We start from the raw sequence: 19,509 nt of genomic DNA on the forward strand, positions 1-19,509 counted from the left end.
CATGCTAGACAGAAGTTCGCAATTAAACATAGACTTATTAAAAATTTTATTTAACTTAAAAAGTACTGGTATTTGTTCAAACAGCTCATATAAGTCCATCCCATCAGGAAAGGAAATGTAAAGTGCTTCTAGCAGTGCTAGCAGAGTTTGGCGTGGTGTAACATACAAAGATCTTCCACTAATCTGCAAAAAATTAAAATGTAGTTAAATGTAATTTAAAATGTAAAAATTAAAGTGTACTTTATTCTTAAGATCATAAGAGATTTTCAAAATCACTTTTATTTTTAAAACCAATCGAATATCAATCACAGCAGGGAAGACCACTTAGCTGTTCTGATAACTGAGTTTTATGTTATTACTGAATATAATTTATAATAAATGGTTAATGGCATAAAGAAGACTGTGGGATAGAGACTCTTCAGGAGTAACTAAGTACCACCTAGGCAGGAGTCACCTGGCTGTCCCCAGGGGAGTCCTATGCTATAGACTTCTTTCTATTGCCTGTTTCTTACCGTGGTAATCAGGCTTGACAGGTGAGTGGACAGTGCTCAAATTTGCCCATGGTTTTTATAGGAGATTAGCAAAAGGAGGAATTGTGAGCTAATAATATTTGAGACAATCTAAATACTAAACATGATGACGAAATATTGAGGACTTGAGTCTATTTATTTTGCCTTCAATTTATTAAAGTTATTCTAAATGTCTAGCCTTTTTTTATAGGAGAGTTGTGAGGATTAAATGAGAAAAAGTATGTGACAACCTAGTCCAGTGTCTGGGTATCCAATAAGATCCCCTTCCTCCTCCTCCTAAAACAAACGAAGTACTCTGGAAGTACTTTATAAATCGTCCTTGTTGGCATTTTTCTGAATTGCTCCCAAGAAGACCTTGACTTTGGTAAAATAAACACTTTATACCATCTGAAGTACACATGAGGTTTCATTTTTGTTCAGTGTTTTCAGTACTTTTCATTGAGAAAAGTTATTTCCGAGGAATGAAACCCCAGAAGATATCCATAACAAAAACATGTTAAATGTTTCTTTGAAAATGAAGATTCAAAGGCAGGCTTGAAAAGATGTCTTATTTAGAAGACAGATGAAGGCCAATGCAGTGTCAGAAGGGAACTGTTCTAATTATTACTTTACAAAGTAAAGTAACATAACTTATATTCAAGGGCATAAGATAAAGCACTACTTTAAAGCTAGTACAGTTAGGTGAAATAGGAAGAGGAAATGGACTTAAGTATAATTTGAATTGGGATAAGGATCCATCAGTCCTCAATGTTTCTGTTACATGATTATCTTGAATCACATTGTTTCCTTTTTTCTACAGCATCTTCATTGAAATCACAAAGAACTATTCTCATAGAACTAAATAACAGCCATCATTTGGTTAGGATTCAAAATTTCAATCCAGTAGCCATCAGGATCTTGAATAAATGCGAGGCCTTTCATTTTACCTGTAAAATGAAATGATTTTCATTATTGAAAGTTCTAAAAGTATTTTTTAATTAAAATATTTTCATATTAATTCAAATTCTACTTTGTATTTTAACAAAGTTCATTTATAGTTTTAATTTAAAAATTCTATTTGTCAGTGTTGCCTAAACATACATTTTTTAGAATGACTAAAATTTTATTTTCCACATAACTAGAAACCAACACTCCTGAAAATAAATCGTGAGACTGGGTGCATCTTTAAAACATCAAATATTTACCTCATTTTTGTGGTAACATTTCATGCTAACAGTTCAATAGTCATAGAAATTGTCTTAAAGACAAAAAATATGAGACAAAATAGGCAGGTACTTGAAAGAACATGGCTTGCCCACACACCCACACATGTTCTGTTTCCATGTTTGGGTCATACAAATCCTTTTAAATACTATACTAGGTAACCCTGTCAATCAGATTTTTTTCTCCCAGAATTCATAAGTGAGAATGAGAGGCTAGTTAAGTCAGAGCTGTTTACTTAAATGGAAAAATGTGACCTCAGAAATTTATTTTAGATACAATATTCTGGATTAGTTTGCTCCTAGCTCTGGCTCCTTTCCCCAAGATCAATTCCAGAGAAACACTGATGGAAAATGGGGACAAAAAAGTGAGAAACTCCTAGGGTGTTAGGACAGAAGAAGAATGGGGAATAGGGTGAGGTAGTGACAGGTTTGACTTGTTCTATGTGAGAGGTAGTAGTTTTGGCTTGGAGCAAAAGACAGCCCATCATGGCTGTGGGAGAATGAACAGAAGGGAAACTTAGAAGATTTTGCTTTTGCTTCCCTCAGTGGCTTGAGCATCAGCACCCACCCCCATCCCTGCGAGGGGCTCACATGCCTGGTTCAGATGTCGTCAGGAATAAATAAGAGCAGTATAGAAGGCTTGTGCTTATAAGGAACCATGAAAACAGGTGGGGATCAACTGATCTCTCCAGCCCACAGCCTCCATTCATCCAGGGATGGAGATTTATAATATAAGGAATGTCTCCTACTAATACTGTTTTTTCCTGAAAACTTGTTTTTAGAGTATAAACTGCTTAACTCTCATTTTAGTTAACTATGTATCTCTATCCTGGGCTCATCCAGATCATCTTCCTGAGCTCACCAGGGCTGTTAAGGACTCAGGTTTGCTCTTCAAGCATTCACATTTCCTGATGGACTAGCCAAAAGCCCCTGTGTTAGAACAGTGGACCAAGAAGTTAAAACGTAAAAATGATGTGCAGTATGAAATATTACCAATATAAAGCAAGAACAAGAAAATATTAAAGGTACCAAGCAAAAATTAGGCCTGAAAATTATAAATGTGGGAACTAAGAACATAACAGATGAATTAAATGTCAGAAGAGATACATTTGAGGAAAATTAGCTAACTGGTATATGAGTTTGAGGAAATTTTTCAGGAAGAAGAGAAAGAAATAAATACAAAACGCTTTCAGAACAAAGAAGATGACATACAATGGGACACAAGCCAAACAGACAGCAGATTTTTCAAGCAACACTAAATGCAAAAAAGACAACAGAATAAACCTAAAACTGCTCTAAAAAACTAATTCACTAAAAATACTAAAAATATCACACAAGAAATAAAAGTTATCAATAAGTCTACCACTTTAAAAAAAACTATGTCAAGATATCCATCCCCCCTGCCTACTCCCTCAACCATCCCCAACCCCAACCCTGAGGAGTTCCCATTTGCTGCATCTCTTTCTTGACTCCAAAGTTTATAGATACATAGATATCTACATGTCTATACACATTTTTAAATGAAAAAGGAACCCTGCTCTTCAAAATGATTTGCATCTTTCTTTCTTATTTAAAGTACACCTGAGATGAATTTCTACATCAGAACTTCTAGATCTAGTCTAGCCACTTTTAATGGCTATATGGTGCTCCACTGTATGTATATACCATGACTTATTCAATTACTCCCCTATAAATGGATAATTCTGTTGTTTCCACTGTTTTGCTATTTTAAGAAAGTCTACAACAAATTCTTACACATGTATCTTTACATAATAGTGATATTATTTCTGCAGAGAAGATTCTTTGAAATGATACTGCCAAGTCCAAATGTAGATGTATCTTTAATTGCTTACTGTTAAAAGTGCGCTTATCAGGGAAATTGTGGCTATTTTCTTTTCATTTATGCACTTAGGTATTGCTGACATTTTTGCAATGAGCATATACTTTTTATAATAAATTTTAAAGTTTAACCTCTTTTAAAGAAGAAGAAAAAAAGACAATAGAGTAGCATTTTCAAGATAAAGGGAAAATACACCTAGGATTTTATAACAATGAAGTTATTCACATAAGAAGGCATGATAAAAATATTCTCAGGCATACAAAGCCTCTAAAGACAAAATTTTGCCTTACAAACCCTTTAAAAGCAGTTTTGGCTGATTTAAAGGACAAAAAAAATCAAAAGATGTTGCAAGATGTATTATAAAGAAAAGGTGACCAAATATCTTGATAAATTTGTTACTATCTTAAAAAAAAAAAAGCTAAGGCCAAAGAAAACAAAACAAAACAATAATATCCCAATCTGGGTAAGAGTAACATGATGAAGGGAAAAACCAAGTTCTTATTCTATGGGGAGGAAATTTGGATATTATATATTTTAATTTTAAAAAAGGCTTAAACGAAACATGGTATGGGAAAATTGAAATAATAAATTATGGTGGCAGAAAGAGATCCAAGTAAAATAATTATAATACATGTAAACCCAACAAAATCCAGATTTATACTATTTTAAGAGACATACCTAAAGTATAAGAACATGTGAAGGTTGTAAAAGACATACCAAGCAATTATTAAATAAAGAGAGCTGGTGTATTATATTAATATCAGATAAAACAGGCTTTAAGGAATTTCTTTTTGAGTGGCCAGATACTAAATTAAACAGTAAATGCTGGCAGGCAATGAGAGAATGTAGTGGGGTTAAGCAGTGGAAGAGGCGGCCTAGGTTTTGATTGCTCTTGAGGTCCTGCCTGTTTCTAGTCCCTTGTGAAGCCATCTTAATTGTTATCCTTCCATTCCCTAAGACATCAGCTATTCTTCCAGTAATTTCTAATTTCCTTAAGCTTGTTTCAAGTAGATTTCTGTTACTTGCAACCACAAGAGTTTTTACTGCAATGGAGCCCAATGTGAGTGCTAGGTTAATATTATTTAACTTAAGATAAACCTTAGAAAACAGGTAGAAGACTCACCATCATCAGGTTTCTTCACAAATTTGACTCCCAATTCCTCAAATCGTTTACAAGCACCATGCACATCAGGAACAGCAATTCCAATGTGACCTTAGGTGACCACCCCCCAAAAAAGGACAGGGAGAAAAGGAAAAAAATAATTATAACAAGGAATACCAGATATACCAAGTGCCATGATTGGCTTCCAAAACTTGTTTACTGTGAAATATAAGGCACCTGGAGACTAAGTCAACTAGGTTCAAAATCTGTAATATATTAAACAACAAGGATTTAAGTGCAACTGGATGGGTGTAATGAATTAGTTACTCTAAATTATAAATTACTTAAAATAAGTCAATATTGGCTCATATGTAGTTCAATCTGTTAAGAATAACCTATACTAAAAACAGTAATCATTTATTTATACTTATCAGGTTTGTCATTAGCACTGACTATATGCCAGCCAACTGAAGAGAACCCTGTCACCTTGACTGAGAGACTTTTAGATCAAGACAAAAATGTGTGGTAACAGAAATCAGGATTACTATTTGTCATGGTTTGTTTGTTTTTAATTAGTCTACTGGAAATGGAATACCAAGACTGAAAAGTGAAATCACTGTGAGGAGTAAATATAAACTTTAGACTGAGACTACGAAATTAAATAGCTCCTAAAGAAGATCATGTGTGGAAAATAAAAATAACCATATCTCTATTAAGTTAATTATACTTAATAACCAGTCCATTAATATTTTAGGTTTATTACAATCATAAATAGGTAAGCAATGCATAATCACACACCCATAAATATTAACATACAAAGTGGCAAGCATACCAAATCCTCGAGGGTCGGAATTGCCATTGTGGTAACTCTGAGTTGAATCATCTTCAGTACCCCAATTGCTACAAAAGAAAGGAAAATATAACTACAAGTGTCCTGTTGGAGAACATTAGTTGCAACCACCTGACTTTAAAATCTCACATGTATATATGCCATGTGTTTGTGTTTGTTTGGCCTTATATGTTTGGCCTAACTCCTGCTACTGCAAATATTTAGTTTTCAATACAGAAAGAGCTTCCCACTCCAAACAAGATGACAGAGTAAGAAGCCTCAGGGCTCCATTCTCTCACAGAAACTTTGGTATTTCTTGCTGGCAGAAACATCTTTCTCAAAGCTTCAGAAAACAGTTAAAGGACTACAATATCAGGGCAAGCACTGAATCAAGAAAATCGCTACTTAAAAGTGGTAGGATCTCATGACAGCCTTCACCTTCCCTCACTGGCTCCACTGTGTTCCCAGTGCAGATCCCTGGTCCCAGTTCCAGAGGAAGAGAGTAAACCTCCTGCACATACTGGGACATATAAGTCTGGCCAATCTTTCTGGTGGAGGCCTGAGGAACTTGCCATCTCAGAACTTACACTCTGAGCAGAAGGTGGTATGCAGGAGGAACCAGGAGGAAGCTGTTTCTTAGGGAAGAGGGGACATTCAGAACCTCAGAACCACACAAATGGGGAAATTCTTTAAGGTCATACACACTTGTCCAAAACAAGACACACTGTGGAAAGTGTTATCCAAACACATTGACCTGGAGCTTTCTAAATTCATTGTAAGGATAAACCCTGAAGGATAACAGGCACACAGGGCAATCTGTAAAGACTAGGGAAGGTATTTTCTTTCTTAATTTTTTTTGTTGTTGTTAGCTTCTGGCATTCAAAGAAAGCTCTGTCATAACACAAGCTGGATATAAGCTTAAAGAATAGGTGCTTCAGAGTCTAAATTCTAGCATAACACATTAAAGTATCAAAAACCTGGTTTCAATTATAGAAAGGGCAAATGGGCAAAGTATGATTTTAACAAGACTAAGGAGATATAAAATTAGGCATCTATATGAGAACAATAATGATAATAATAGCAACTGTTATTTATCATGCTAAGTACTTTATAGTTATCAAACTGTCAAAACAGCTCTAGGGGCTTGATTTGAATATCTCCATTTTATAGATAAGATTATCATTTAGGAAGATAATATAACTAACTTGCTCAGAGTCACAGGGCTATTGTTAAGAGTCGGGACTAATGCCTAGGTCTGTCTGATTCCAAAACTTTGTATTATACCAGGGACACACTGAATCACACACCCTAAAACAAATGCTCTTTTGATAGTTGTTAAGCAGTGCAGAAATATGAAGAAATAAGAAGGGAAAAAAAAAGGGAAAAATTATTTCTATATTTATAAGTGGTGGAAGTAAAGAAAATACCTTAAAATTTATATATATTATAAAATGGATTGAAGACTTTTTTAAAAAAACATAACACTTCAAGATTTTTAAAAAGCCTCAAAGATAAGTAAATAAATAAATGAAACAAAATTTGAATGCTGGGAGACCTAAGCTGTAGTACCTAACCATTCATTAGCTACAGAGTCTCAAATATCTTACATATCATAATCCTATATTTCATTATCTAAAAGTCATATGGTCTCACTTTCCCCACCTATGCCATAAGGACAATTCAAAGACCAAAAGATCTATGAAGGAACACTCAACAACATATTGTTATGTGAAGTTATTAGGTAGGCCTGGTTTGCATTAAATTGGTAAGTAAGCAAAAAATTCAAAAATTAAAAAAAAAACACTGCTGAAAAAATTTCGAATATATAAAAACTTATACTTGTGGATTCAAGTTACTGAAGTGAATACAAATAAAGAAACCTAGGCCATGTTCATTGGTTCTACATGCTTGGAATGATAACCAAAAAAAAAACATACTCACTGTGTCAGCTCAAGTGTAGCTTTTCTAGAGAATACCCATGCTACTTTCTCATCTTTATCTTTGGGGATGTCATTTTTATCCTCATAAGCCAAGAAATAGAGTGAAAATTTCATAGCAGGAAAATCTAATTTTTGAATTAGCCTGAAATGAAAAACAACAAGTCTGAATCATTAACAACAGGAAAGGTTTATTCATATTACAATCAATGTAACATAATATTCAAGTTCTATTAAGAATAAGATGTTCTAAGAAATGATCATTATGATGAATATAAAACTATGTGATGATAGTGTGAGTTATTGATTATATAACGAGAACAGAATGATTATATGTAAGAATGTTTGTGTTTGTATGTGGATATGTATCATAAATAAAAAATAAACAAATTTAAATTAAAAAAAAAAAAAAGCAAATTCTGAGGCCCCTACTGGGAGCCCAGCAACTGGTGCTTTGACAAACCATCTCTTTCCAGGTGATTCTGATACCTACGTCTGCCTGAAGACCACTAAGCTAAAGAAAGCCAACCTTTCCCTGTACTTTCCCCTTCCCATCCCTGCTGGCCTTTCTGGAAAGTCACCACCAGTCAAAGTCTCCAAACAGCTTAATCAGTTAAGACCTGAGCAAAAGGACTATCTGTCCAAATTTCAACTCCAGTTTGAGTTAGGTGTATAAGCTTGGAGAAGACACCAAAGAAGAACCGCAAGACCCCTGAAAAGATGCTGAAAAAAAATAAATAAATAAGAGTGATATCTTGTAAGGCTATTTTAATGGGGGAAAAAGGGAAAACTCATTTAAAAAAAGCTGTAAAAATCAGTGAAATACAAAAATGTTTTAAATTGCCAACTTTTGTAATTCATGAATTCTTCAACCAAAGTAGGTATCTTAAAAATGGACAATGGTATGTTCAAAAGAGAACTGTATTTATTTTTAGTGAAAAATACAGTGCATTAATTATTATTCTTTCAGATACACATAGTTCAGTAAATTTAATAAATTTATTAAGTTCTTACTCTTGTCAAAACTTCTGGCAAAAGGAAATTGAAGATAGATGGTAAGAGAAGAGGAGGAGACATTGATATCAGAGAAGACACGTGAATGTCAACAATAAAGTGGTCAACACTTAATAAAAAGAAAGGTCACGCAGGACCAAGTCAATTGAGAAAAGACCAGTAGATATGGAAAGGTCCTGTGAGGTAGTTTCAGGAGGATTAGAAACTAGGGCTGCCTTAGGTGGGTGAGAAAATGGGAGGTAAGGAAGTAAAACAGCAGCAAGTATGGCCTACCTATGTACAGAGCAGGTGATGATGGGAAAGAAGGTGGGAGAGCAGAATGGCATTAACCATTGAGAATAGAGAAGACTTAAGCTTGTTTGTAGGTTGAGGGGAAAGAGCCAGTGGAAAAGGAAAAACTGATAGGAAAGAATGAGAAAGACTGATAAGAAAGAAAATTATTAACCCTAAAGTTTTAAAGAAAATAATGGAAGTTATGGTCTATAAAGTTAATTTAGGGAGTGCAGGATTATTTTGTAAGGAGTAAAGTACATGAGGGATGCATATAACACAATTTTCTTTAGATTATTGAGGAGTAAATGCTCAAAGATGACTTTGTTCATAATTAACAAGAGGAAATTGTTAAAGCATAGCAAGTGGGAAGTTTCTAGACGTTTGCTCCAAATCTCTCATTTAATTATCATTGCTATGTAATATGCTTTCACCACTGAGATCCCTGCATTGATTTATCATAAATAAGATCTATTCTAACATGTTTATAACAAAATATCAAAAACCTCAAAAAATGCAGTCATGGAAAACTATCTCTGCACTTAACAAAACAGATGGCACAAGCCTAAAAGATGAATCAGATGGGAACTGGAGCAAGTATACCTGTGGTAACTTGCTTTTTTTACCTTCCAGTGTAATGTCAAGCTGCACCCTATCTTGGAGCTCTTTAAAAACAAGGTGGACATTGGAGCCAATCAGACCTGGATTCAAATTCCAGCCCCGCCACTTGCTAACTGTGGGATCTGGGGCCAGTAACTTAATCTCTTTAGTTTCTGCTTTCACCTGTAAAATGGGAATATAAGCTACCTGATAAATGTACTGTAAAGCCTGAATGAAATAACAAATAAAGTGCCTGGCAAATAGCAAGAGCTCAATAAATTTGTTTTCATTCTGTCCTTTATATATGCCATAAATATATGCATAAAGACTGTATCTAGTAAGAATTATAAGAAATTGTTAACAGTAGTTAATTATCTTTGGGGAAAAGGACTGGGAGGGGGAGGCTATCACTTTTCATTTTGTATTTTTCTGAACTACTCACATTTTCTAGACATAGGTATATACTATATTACTTTAAGTAAACCCATTAATTTTCTGAGTAATATGTCCTTATATCCATATCTTTCCTTTAAGGATTAGCTGGCAGCTCTCAGAGAGAAGGGAGTTAGAAAAAAATGCAATTATTTGCATCTTTTGCTGTCTGTTAAGCCTGGAAGAAAAGGAGCTTGATGCTATCCCAGACTCCTGATGAAAATAATGTTTTACTCCAGAACAATTCTTTTTTTTTTTTTTTAACATGGCCAGGCACCAGGAACCGAACCTGGGTCTCCAGCACGGCAGGGGAGAATTCTGCCACTAGCCACTGTTACACCACCCCAGAACAATTATTTTTTTTTTAATTTTTTATTAATTAAAAAAAAAGTACAAGAAGGAAACACAAACATTCTTAATATATGCTCATTCCATTCTACATATATAATCAGTAATTCACAATATCATCACATAGTTGCATATTCATCATCATGATCATTTCTTAGAATATTTGCATCAATTCAGAAAAAGAAATAAAAAGACAACAGAAAAATAAAACGAAAACAGAAAAAAAAATGTATACATACCATACCCCTTACCCCTCGCTTTCATTGATCACTAGCATTTCAAACTAAATTTATTTTAACATTTGTTCCCCCTATTATTTATTTTTATTCCATATGATCTACTTGTCTGTTGACAAGGTAGATAAAAGCAGCATCAGATATAAGGTTTTCACAATCACACAGTCACATTGTAAAGGCTATATCATTATACAATCATCATCAAGAAACATGGCTACTGGAACACAGCTCTACATTTTCAAGCAGTTCCCTCCAGCCTCTCCATTACATCTTGGATAACCAGGTGATATCTACTTAATGCGTAAGAATAACCTCCAGAATAAACTCTCCACTCTGGAATCTCTCAGCCATTGACACTTTGTCTCATTTCACTCTTCCTCCTTTTGGTTAAGAAGGTTTTCTCAATCCCTTGATGCTGAATGTCAGCTCATTCTTGAGTTTTTCTCAATCCCTTGATGCTGAATGTCAGCTCATTCTGGGATTTCTGTCCCACGTTGCCAGGAAGGTCCACCCCCCTGGGAGTCATGTCCCATGTAAACAGGGGGAGGGTGGTGAGTTTGCTTGTATGTTGGCTGGAGAGAGAGGCCATATCTGAGCAACACAAGAGGTTCTCTTGGGGGTGACTCTTAGGCCTAATTTTAAATAGGCTTGACCTATCGTTTGTGGGATTAAGTTTCATATGAACAAACACCAAGACTGGGGGCTCAGCCTACAGCTCTGGTTGTCCACACTGCTTGTGAGAATATTAAGAATTCAACTTGGGGAGGTTGAATTTTCCCCCGTTCTCACCATTCCCCGAAGAGGACTTTGCAAATACTTTTCCACTCACTGATCAAATCACTCTGGGATTCATTGGGGCATCACTCTGGACAAACCAACAAAATCTCATGTCCTACCCAAGGTTTCATGTACTTATGGTGTTCAATCAACTATCTACATACGTTATATTAGGAGATGCACTAGTCAAAATATAAATTTTGTACCAAATAAACATTTTTTGCTTTAGTCTCACACATAAGTTGAAATTTTAAAATATAAATTGCCATCTATTTTAAGCACCCTGCAGTAAAGACATTCCTTTGTTCTTCCTCATGCAAAAACATTTTTAAAATCTGTACATTTAGTCACTATCATTATACACTCTAGGCATTCCTAGATTATACATCTTCATCTTTATCATGTATCTTTCTTCCTGATTTCATTTATAACAATTCATTTTTAAACAGGTCTTAAACATCCCCTATTTTGCGAAACTATGACAGAGCATGTATTTAAACATTACAGGTGCCAAAAATATTTTACTTACGTCATTCCAAGTATTCTAGTATAAAAATCTAATGACTTTTTAGGATCTTTAATTCGTAGCATGGTCTGCTGCAATAGGAAATCCTAAGAAGAAAGAGCATATATTAAAAACCTTTCATTTTTATCACTTATTATCAAGATTAAATGTGCTTTTTGTAACAAGATACAAACAGTTCACCACTCTAACTAAGTATTTGGCAGTGGGGGTTGAGGTGGGAAGCAACTTTGTTCCCTCATTCTACTATGGAAATATCCTGAAAGCAGAACCCATACCTAGTGCTTACAATTCCCTACCACTCTGTGTGTGTGTGTATTTTCTGGCCACAAGAGCAGACATTTGAGACATTTGTGTGGGGTAGGTCCAAAACATCCGGCACTACATACCCCTGGAATGTTTTTTAACCAATGGTGGATAAAAGATCTGGCTTCCTTGCCCTTTAGGGGGAGAATTCTAAGGCATGTTTCAGTCTCTTAAAGGCTCCCCAGCAGGACTGAGTTCCACTTGCCCACGGTGGTATTCCACTTTTTTTTTTTTTTTTTAAATTAGTGTAAAGTATGAGATCTAAAATTTCCCCTTATAACCACATTCACACATATAATTCAGTTCCGTTAATTACATTCACAAGTTGTGCTACCATCACCATCATCTATTACCAAAACTTTATAATTAATGCAAATAGAAATTCTATGCAATTTAAGCATTAACTCCCCATTTCTTAGCCCCAACTTAGCTCCTGTATCCTATATTCTAGATACTGACTGTGAGTTTTCTTATTCTAATTATTTCAAATCAGTGAGATCATAAAATATTTGTCCTTTTGTATCTAGCTTATTTCACTCAACATAGTATCTTCAAGGTTCATCCATGTAGTTACATGAATACAAACTCCATTCCTTATCATTGAATACTATTCCATTGATGTATATTCCATATTTTGTTTTTCCATTCATTGGTTGATGGACACTTGGCATCTTCCATCTTTTGGCAACTGTGAATAATGCCAATATGATCAGTGTCCCAGCTTTCATTTCTTTAGGGTATATACCTAGTAGTGGGCTTGTCAGGTCATATGGTAATTCCATAATTTACCTCTCTGAGGAACTGGCAAACTGTCTTCCACAGCAGCTACACCATTTTACATCCACAACAGCAATGAATGAGTGTTTCTATTTCACATATCAAACACTTGTAATTTTGTTTTTTTTTTTTCAATAGTAGCCATTCTAGCGAATATGAAATGGTATCCCATGATGGTTCTGATTTGCATTTCCCTAACAGCTAGTGATGTTGAGCATCTTTTCATGTGCTTTTTAGCCATTTGTATATCATTTTTGGAGAAATGTCTGTTCAAATCTTTTGCCCATTTTTAAATTGGGTTGTCTTGTTGAGCTGTTGGATTTCTTTAAATATTCTGGATATGTGGTTTCAAATATTTTCTCCCATTGAGTAGGTTGTCTCTTCAACTTTCACAATAAAGTCCCTTTGATGCGTGAAAGTTTTAAATTTTGATGAAGTCCCATTTGTCTATTTTTTTTCTGTTGTTACAGATGTTTTGGTTATAAAGTCTAAGAGACCATTGCCTAACACAAGGTTCTAAAGATGCTTCCCTATGTTTTGTCTTAGGAGTTTTATAGTTTTGGTTCTCATATTTTAGGTCTTTGATCCATTTTGAGGTAACTTTTGTGTATGTTGTGAGAAAGGGGTCTTCCTTCACAGACTTTTGCATATGGATATCCACTTCTCCCAGCACCACTTGTTAAGGAGACTATTCTTCCCAACTGAATGGACTTGGCAGCTTTGTCAAAAATAAATTGACCATAGAAGTTAGGGTATATTTCTGAACACAATTTGATTCTATTGGTCTATATATCTATCCTTTTGACTACTGTAACTTTGTAATAGGTTTTAAAGTTAGGAAGTGTGAGTCAACTAACTTTGGTCTTCTTTTCCAAGATGATTTTGGCTATTCAGAGCCCCTCTCCCTTAAAAATAAATTTGATGATTGTCTTTTCTTTACGATATTTAGTCTTCTGATCCATAAGCATGGGCTGTCCCTTTCATTTATTTAGATCTTTGACTTCTCTTTGCAAAGTTTTGTGGTTTTCTCTGTATAAGTCCTTTACATTCTTGGTTAATTTTTTTCCTAGATATTTGATTCTCTTATTGAAATTTTTCTTGACTTCCTCCTCAGACTTCTCATTACTAGTATATAGAAACACTATTGATTTTTGCATGTTGATCTTGTACCCTGCCACTTTGCTGAATTCATTCTAGCAGCTTTGTTATAGATTTTTTAGGACTTTCTATATATAGGATCACATATAGATCCTGCAAATTGTGAAAGTTTTATTCTTCCATTTCAATGTGCATACCTTTTTTTTTCCCTTGCCTAATTACTCTACCCAGAACTTCTAGTATAATATTGAATAACATGGTGACAGTGGTCATCCTTGTCTTGTTCCAGGTCTTAGAGGGAAAGCTCTGTCTTTCACCATTGACTATGCTGTTAGCAGAGGTTTTCTCATATATGCCCTTTATCATGTTTGAGGAAGTTTCCTTCTATTCTTATTTTTCTAAGCGTTTTGTATCAACAAAGGGGTGCTTAACTTTGTCAAATGCCTTTTCTGTATCAATTGAGAGGATTATGTGGGTTTTTTTTTCCCCTTCTGACTTGTTAATGTGGTGTATTACATTAATTGATTTTCTTGTGTTGAACCACCTTTGCATATGTGGGATAAATCCCATTGGATCATGGTGTGTAATTCTTTTAATGTGCAGTTGGATTTGATTTGCTAGTATTTTCTTAAGGATTTTTGCATCTATGTTCAAAAGAGAAATTTCATGTAATTTCCTTGGAGTATTTTCACGTGGCTTTGGTATTAGGGTGATATTGGCCTCAGAGAACAAGTTAGGTATTATCACCTCCTCTTCAGTTCTTTGGAAGAGTTTGAGCAGGATTAATATCACTTCTTCTTGGAATGTTTTGTAGAATACCCCTGAGAAGTCATCTGATTCTGGGCTTTTCTTTATTGCGAAGTTTTTGATGAATGATTCAACCTCTTTACTTATAGTTGGTCTTTTGAATCTTCCCTAGAGTCAGCATAGACTGGCAAAGGTAGAAACTGGGCCATGGTGTTTTCTGCGGTTTTGAATGGAGTCGAGTGATTATTGTCTACAAATTTTCTGTATTGCCGAGCTGGTACACAGTTAGAGAGGGCAGGCTTTCGTTGACATTTTGTGCATACCCATTGTTATTTCCAAGTTGCCAGCTTTCCAGCTCAAAGTCTGAGATAAATAAGGCAAAAAGAAAACCCAGATAATTTACCACCATGTTGTTCTTTGGGTCCTGAAGACCCTATCCAGTCTGCCTTCCTCACTTTACCTTTCAGAGTCTTATGTTTGTTTTCTATATTTTATTTTACACAGATTTTAATTGTACTTAACAGAAGGAATAAAGAGACTCAACACATACTCCATCTTCCGGGAAGCAGAAGTCTCCAAATGGATTTTTTTTTTTTTTATTAATTGAAAAAAAATTAACTAACACAACATTTAGAAATCATTCCATTCTACATATACAATCAGTAATTCTTAATATCATCACATAGATGTGTGATCATCATTTCTTAGTACATTTGCATCGATTTAGGAAAAGAACTAGCAAAACAACAGAAAAAGATATAGAATAATATACAGAAAAAAATAAAAATAATAATAAAAATAAAAAATAAAAAATATATAAAAAAGGAAAAAAACAAAAACACAAACAAACAAAAAACTATAGCTCAGATGCAGCTTCATTCAGTGTTTTCACATAATTACATTACAATTAGATAGTATTGTGCTGTCCATTTTTGAGTTTTTGTATCTAGTTCTGTTGCAGTCTGTAACCCTTCAGCTCCAATTACCCATTGTCTTACCCTGTTTCTAACTCCTGATGGTCTCTGTTACCAATGACATATTCCAAGTTTATTCTCTAATGTCGGTTCACATCAGTGGGACCAACAGTATTTGTCCTTTAGTTTTTGGCTAGTCTCACTCAGAATAACGTTCTCTAGGTCCATCCATGTTATTACATGCTTCATAAGTTTATTCTGTCTTAAAGCTGCATAATATTCCATCGTATGTATATACCACAGTTTGTTTAGCCACTCGTCTGTTGATGGACATTTTGGCTGTTTCCATCTCTTTGCAATTGTAAATAATGCTGCTATAAACATTGGTGTGCAAATGTCCATTTGTGTCTTTGCCCTTAAGTCCTCTGAGCAGATACCTAGCAATGGTATTGCTGGGTCATATGGCAATTCTATATTCAGTTTTTTGAGGAACCGCCAAACTGCCTTCCACAGTGTTTGCACCATTTGACATTCCCACCAACAGTGGATAAGTGTGCCTCTTTCTCCGCATCCTCTCCAGCACTTGTCATCTTCTGTTTTGTTGATAATGGCCATTCTGGTGGGTGTGAGATGATATCTCATTGTGGTTTTGATTTGCATTTCTCTAATGGCCAGGGACATTGAGCATCTCTTCATGTGCCTTTTGGCCATTTGTACTTCCTCTTCTGAGAGGTGTCTGTTCAAGTCTTTTTCCCATTTTGTAATTGGGTTGGCTGTCTTTTTGTTGTTGAGTTGAACAATCTCTTTATAAATTCTGGATACTAGACCTTTATCTGATATGTCGTTTCCAACTATTGTCTCCCATTGTGTAGGCTGTCTTTCTACTTTCTTGATGAAGTTCTTTGATGCACAAAAGTGTTTAAGTTTGAGGAGCTCCCATTTATTTATTTCCTTCTTCAGTGCTCTTGCTTTAGGTTTAAGGTCCATAAAACCGCCTCCAATTGTAAGTTTCATAAGATATCTCCCTACATTTTCCTCTAACTGTTTTATGGTCTTAGACCTAATGTTTAGATCTTTGATGCATTTTGAGTTAACTTTTGTATAGGGTGTGAGATATGGGTCTTCTTTCATTCTTTTGCATATGGATATCCAGTTCTCTAGGCACCATTTATTGAAGAGACTGTTCTGTCCCAGGTGAGTTGGCTTGATTGCCTTATCAAAGATCAAATGTCCATAGATGAGAGGGTCTATATCTGAGAACTCTATTCAATTCCATTGGTCCATATATCTATCTTATGCCAATACCATGCTGTTTTGACGACTGTGGCTTCATAATATGCCTTAAAGTCAGGCAGCACGAGACCTCCAGCTTCGTTTTTTTTCCTCAAGATGTTTTTAGCAATTCGGGGCACCCTGCCCTTCCAGATAAATTTGCTTATTGGTTTTTCTATTTCTGAAAAATAAGTTGTTGGGATTTTGATTGGTATTGCATTGAATCTGTAAATCAATTTAGGTAGGATTGACATCTTAACTATATTTAGTCTTCCAATCCATGAACACGGTATGCCCTTCCATCTATTTAGGTCTTCTGTGATTTCTTTTAGCAGTTTTTTGTAGTTTTCTTTATATAGGCTTTTTGTCTCTTTAGTTAAATTTATTCCTAGGTATTTTATTCTTTTAGTTGCAATTGTAAATGGAATTCGTTTCTTGATTTCCCCCTCCGCTTGTTCATTGCTAGTGTATAGAAATGCTACAGATTTGTGAATGTTGATCTTGTAACCTGCTACTTTGCTGTACTCATTTATTAGCTCTAGTAGTCTTGTTGTGGATTTTTCTGGGTTTTCGACATATAGTATCATATCGTCTGCAAACAGTGATAGTTTTACTTCTTCCTTTCCAATTTTGATGCCTTGTATTTCTTTTTCTTGTCTAATTGCTCTGGCTAGAACCTCCAACACAATGTTGAATAATAGTGGTGATAGTGGACATCCTTGTCTTGTTCCTGATCTTAGGGGGAAAGTTTTCAATTTTTCCCCATTGAGGATGATATTAGCTGTGGGTTTTTCATATATTCCCTCTATCATTTTAAGGAAGTTCGCTTGTATTCCTATCTTTTGAAGTGTTTTCAACAGGAAAGGATGTTGAATCTTGTCAAATGCCTTCTCTGCATCAATTGAGATGATCATGTGATTTTTCTGCTTTGATTTGTTGATATGGTGCATTACATTAATTGATTTTCTTATGTTGAACCATCCTTGCATACCTGGGATGAATCCTACTTGGTCATGAGAATAATTCTTTTAATGTGTTGTTGGATACGATTTGCTAGAATTATATTGAGAATTTTTGCATCTATATTCATTAGAGAGATTGGTCTGTAGTTTGCTTTTTTGTAATATCTTTGCCTGGTTTTGGTATGAGGGTGATGTTGGCTTCATAGAATGAATTAGGTAGTTTTCCCTCCACTTCGATTTTTTTGAAGAGTTTGAGGAGAGTTGGTCCTAATTCTTTCTGGAATGTTTGATAGAATTCACATGTGAAGCCGTCTGGTCCTGGACTTTTCTTTTTAGGAAGCTTTTGAATGACTAATTCAATTTCTTTACTTGTGATTGGTTTGTTGAGGTCATCTATTTCTTCTTGAGTCAAAGTTGGTTGTTCATGTCTTTCCAGGAACCCGTCCATTTCCTCTAAATTGTTGTATTTATTAGCGTAAAGTTGTTCATAGTATCCTGTTATTACCTTCTTTATTTCTGTGAGGTCAGCAGTTATGTCTCCTCTTCCATTTCTGATCTTATTTATTTGCATCCTCTCTCTTCTTCTTTTTGTCAATCTTGCTAAGGGCCCATCAATCTTACTGATTTTCTCATAGAACCAACTTCTGGTCTTATTGATTTTCTCTATTGTTTCCATGCTTTCAATTTCATTTATTTCTGCTCTAATCTTTGTTATTTCTTTCCTTTTGCTTGCTTTGGGGTTAGTTTGCTGTTCTTTCTCCAGTTCTTCCAAGTGGACAGTTAATTCCTGCATTTTTGCCTTTTCTTCTTTTCTGATATAGGCATTTAGGGCATTTAGGGCAATAAATTTCCCTCTTAGCACTGCCTTTGCTGCGTCCCATAAGTTTTGATATGTTGTGTTTTCATTTTCATTCGCCTCGAGGTATTTACTAATTTCTCTTGCAATTTCTTCTTTGACCCACTTGTTGTTTAAGAGTGTGTTGTTGAGCCTCCACGTATTTGTGAATTTTCTGGCACTCCGCCTATTATTGATTTCCAACTTCATTCCTTTATGATCCGAGAAAGTGTTGTGTATGATTTCAATCTTTTTAAATTTGTTAAGACTTGCTTTGTGACCCAGCATATGGTCTCTCTTGGAGAATGATCCATGAGAACTTGAGAAAAAGGTGTATCCTGCTGTTGTGGGATGTAATGTCCTATAAATGTCTGTTAAGTCTAGCTCATTTATGGTAATATTCAGATTCTCTATTTCTTTATTGATCCTCTGTCTAGATGTTCTGTCCATTGATGAGAGTGGTGAATTGAAGTCTCCAACTATTATGGTATATGTGTCTATTTCCCTTTTCAGTGTTTGCAGTGTATTCCTCACGTATTTTGGGGCATTCTGGTTCGGTGCGTAAATATTTATGGTTGTTATGTCTTCTTGTTTAATTGTTCCTTTTATTAGTATATAGTGTCCTTCTTTGTCTCTTTTAACTGTTTTACATTTGAAGTCTAATTTGTTGGATATTAGTATAGCCACTCCTGCTCTTTTCTGGTTGTTATTTGCATGAAATATCTTTTCCCAACCTTTCACTTTCAACCTATGTTTATCTTTGGGTCTAAGATGTGTTTCCTGTAGACAGCATATAGAAGGATCCTGTTTTTTAATCCATTCTGCCAGTCTATGTCTTTTGATTGGGGAATTCAGTCCATTAACATTTAGTGTTATTACTGTTTGGATAATATTTTCCTCTACCATTTTGCCTTTTGTATTATATATATCATATCTGACTTTCCTTCTTTCTACACTC

General features: G+C 34.9%; 1 protein-coding gene and 1 long non-coding RNA gene across 7 annotated transcripts in view; one reads left to right on the plus strand and one right to left on the minus strand.

Annotated features, from left to right (window-relative positions):
• The window catches only part of LOC143684597 (uncharacterized), a 59,075-nt gene extending 49,428 nt beyond the window's left edge, over window positions 1–9,647 (plus strand). For 2 of the 6 annotated variants that reach the window (XR_013176094.1, XR_013176098.1), the window contains exon 3: window positions 9,358–9,640. This is a non-coding gene — a long non-coding RNA (uncharacterized LOC143684597). Of the gene's footprint in view, window positions 1–5,108; window positions 6,640–7,916; window positions 8,393–9,357 lie in introns of those variants that run through there. The other 4 variants (XR_013176093.1, XR_013176095.1, XR_013176099.1 and 1 more) reach the window with 4 other exon arrangements.
• GLO1 (glyoxalase I) overlaps window positions 23–19,509 on the minus strand; it is a 32,406-nt gene continuing 12,919 nt past the window's right edge. Inside the window, exons 2-6 of the mRNA XM_077161684.1 lie at window positions 11,647–11,729; window positions 7,445–7,585; window positions 5,507–5,574; window positions 4,696–4,785; window positions 23–1,456 (exon numbers count right to left, since the gene is read on the minus strand). Of these exons, the coding sequence (XP_077017799.1) occupies window positions 1,368–1,456; window positions 4,696–4,785; window positions 5,507–5,574; window positions 7,445–7,585; window positions 11,647–11,729 (471 nt within the window). The 3' untranslated portion in view covers window positions 23–1,367. The remainder of the gene's footprint in view (window positions 1,457–4,695; window positions 4,786–5,506; window positions 5,575–7,444; window positions 7,586–11,646; window positions 11,730–19,509) is intronic.

This window comes from Tamandua tetradactyla, chromosome 5, assembly GCF_023851605.1.
Source record: "Tamandua tetradactyla isolate mTamTet1 chromosome 5, mTamTet1.pri, whole genome shotgun sequence".
Lineage (NCBI taxonomy): Eukaryota > Metazoa > Chordata > Mammalia > Pilosa > Myrmecophagidae > Tamandua > Tamandua tetradactyla.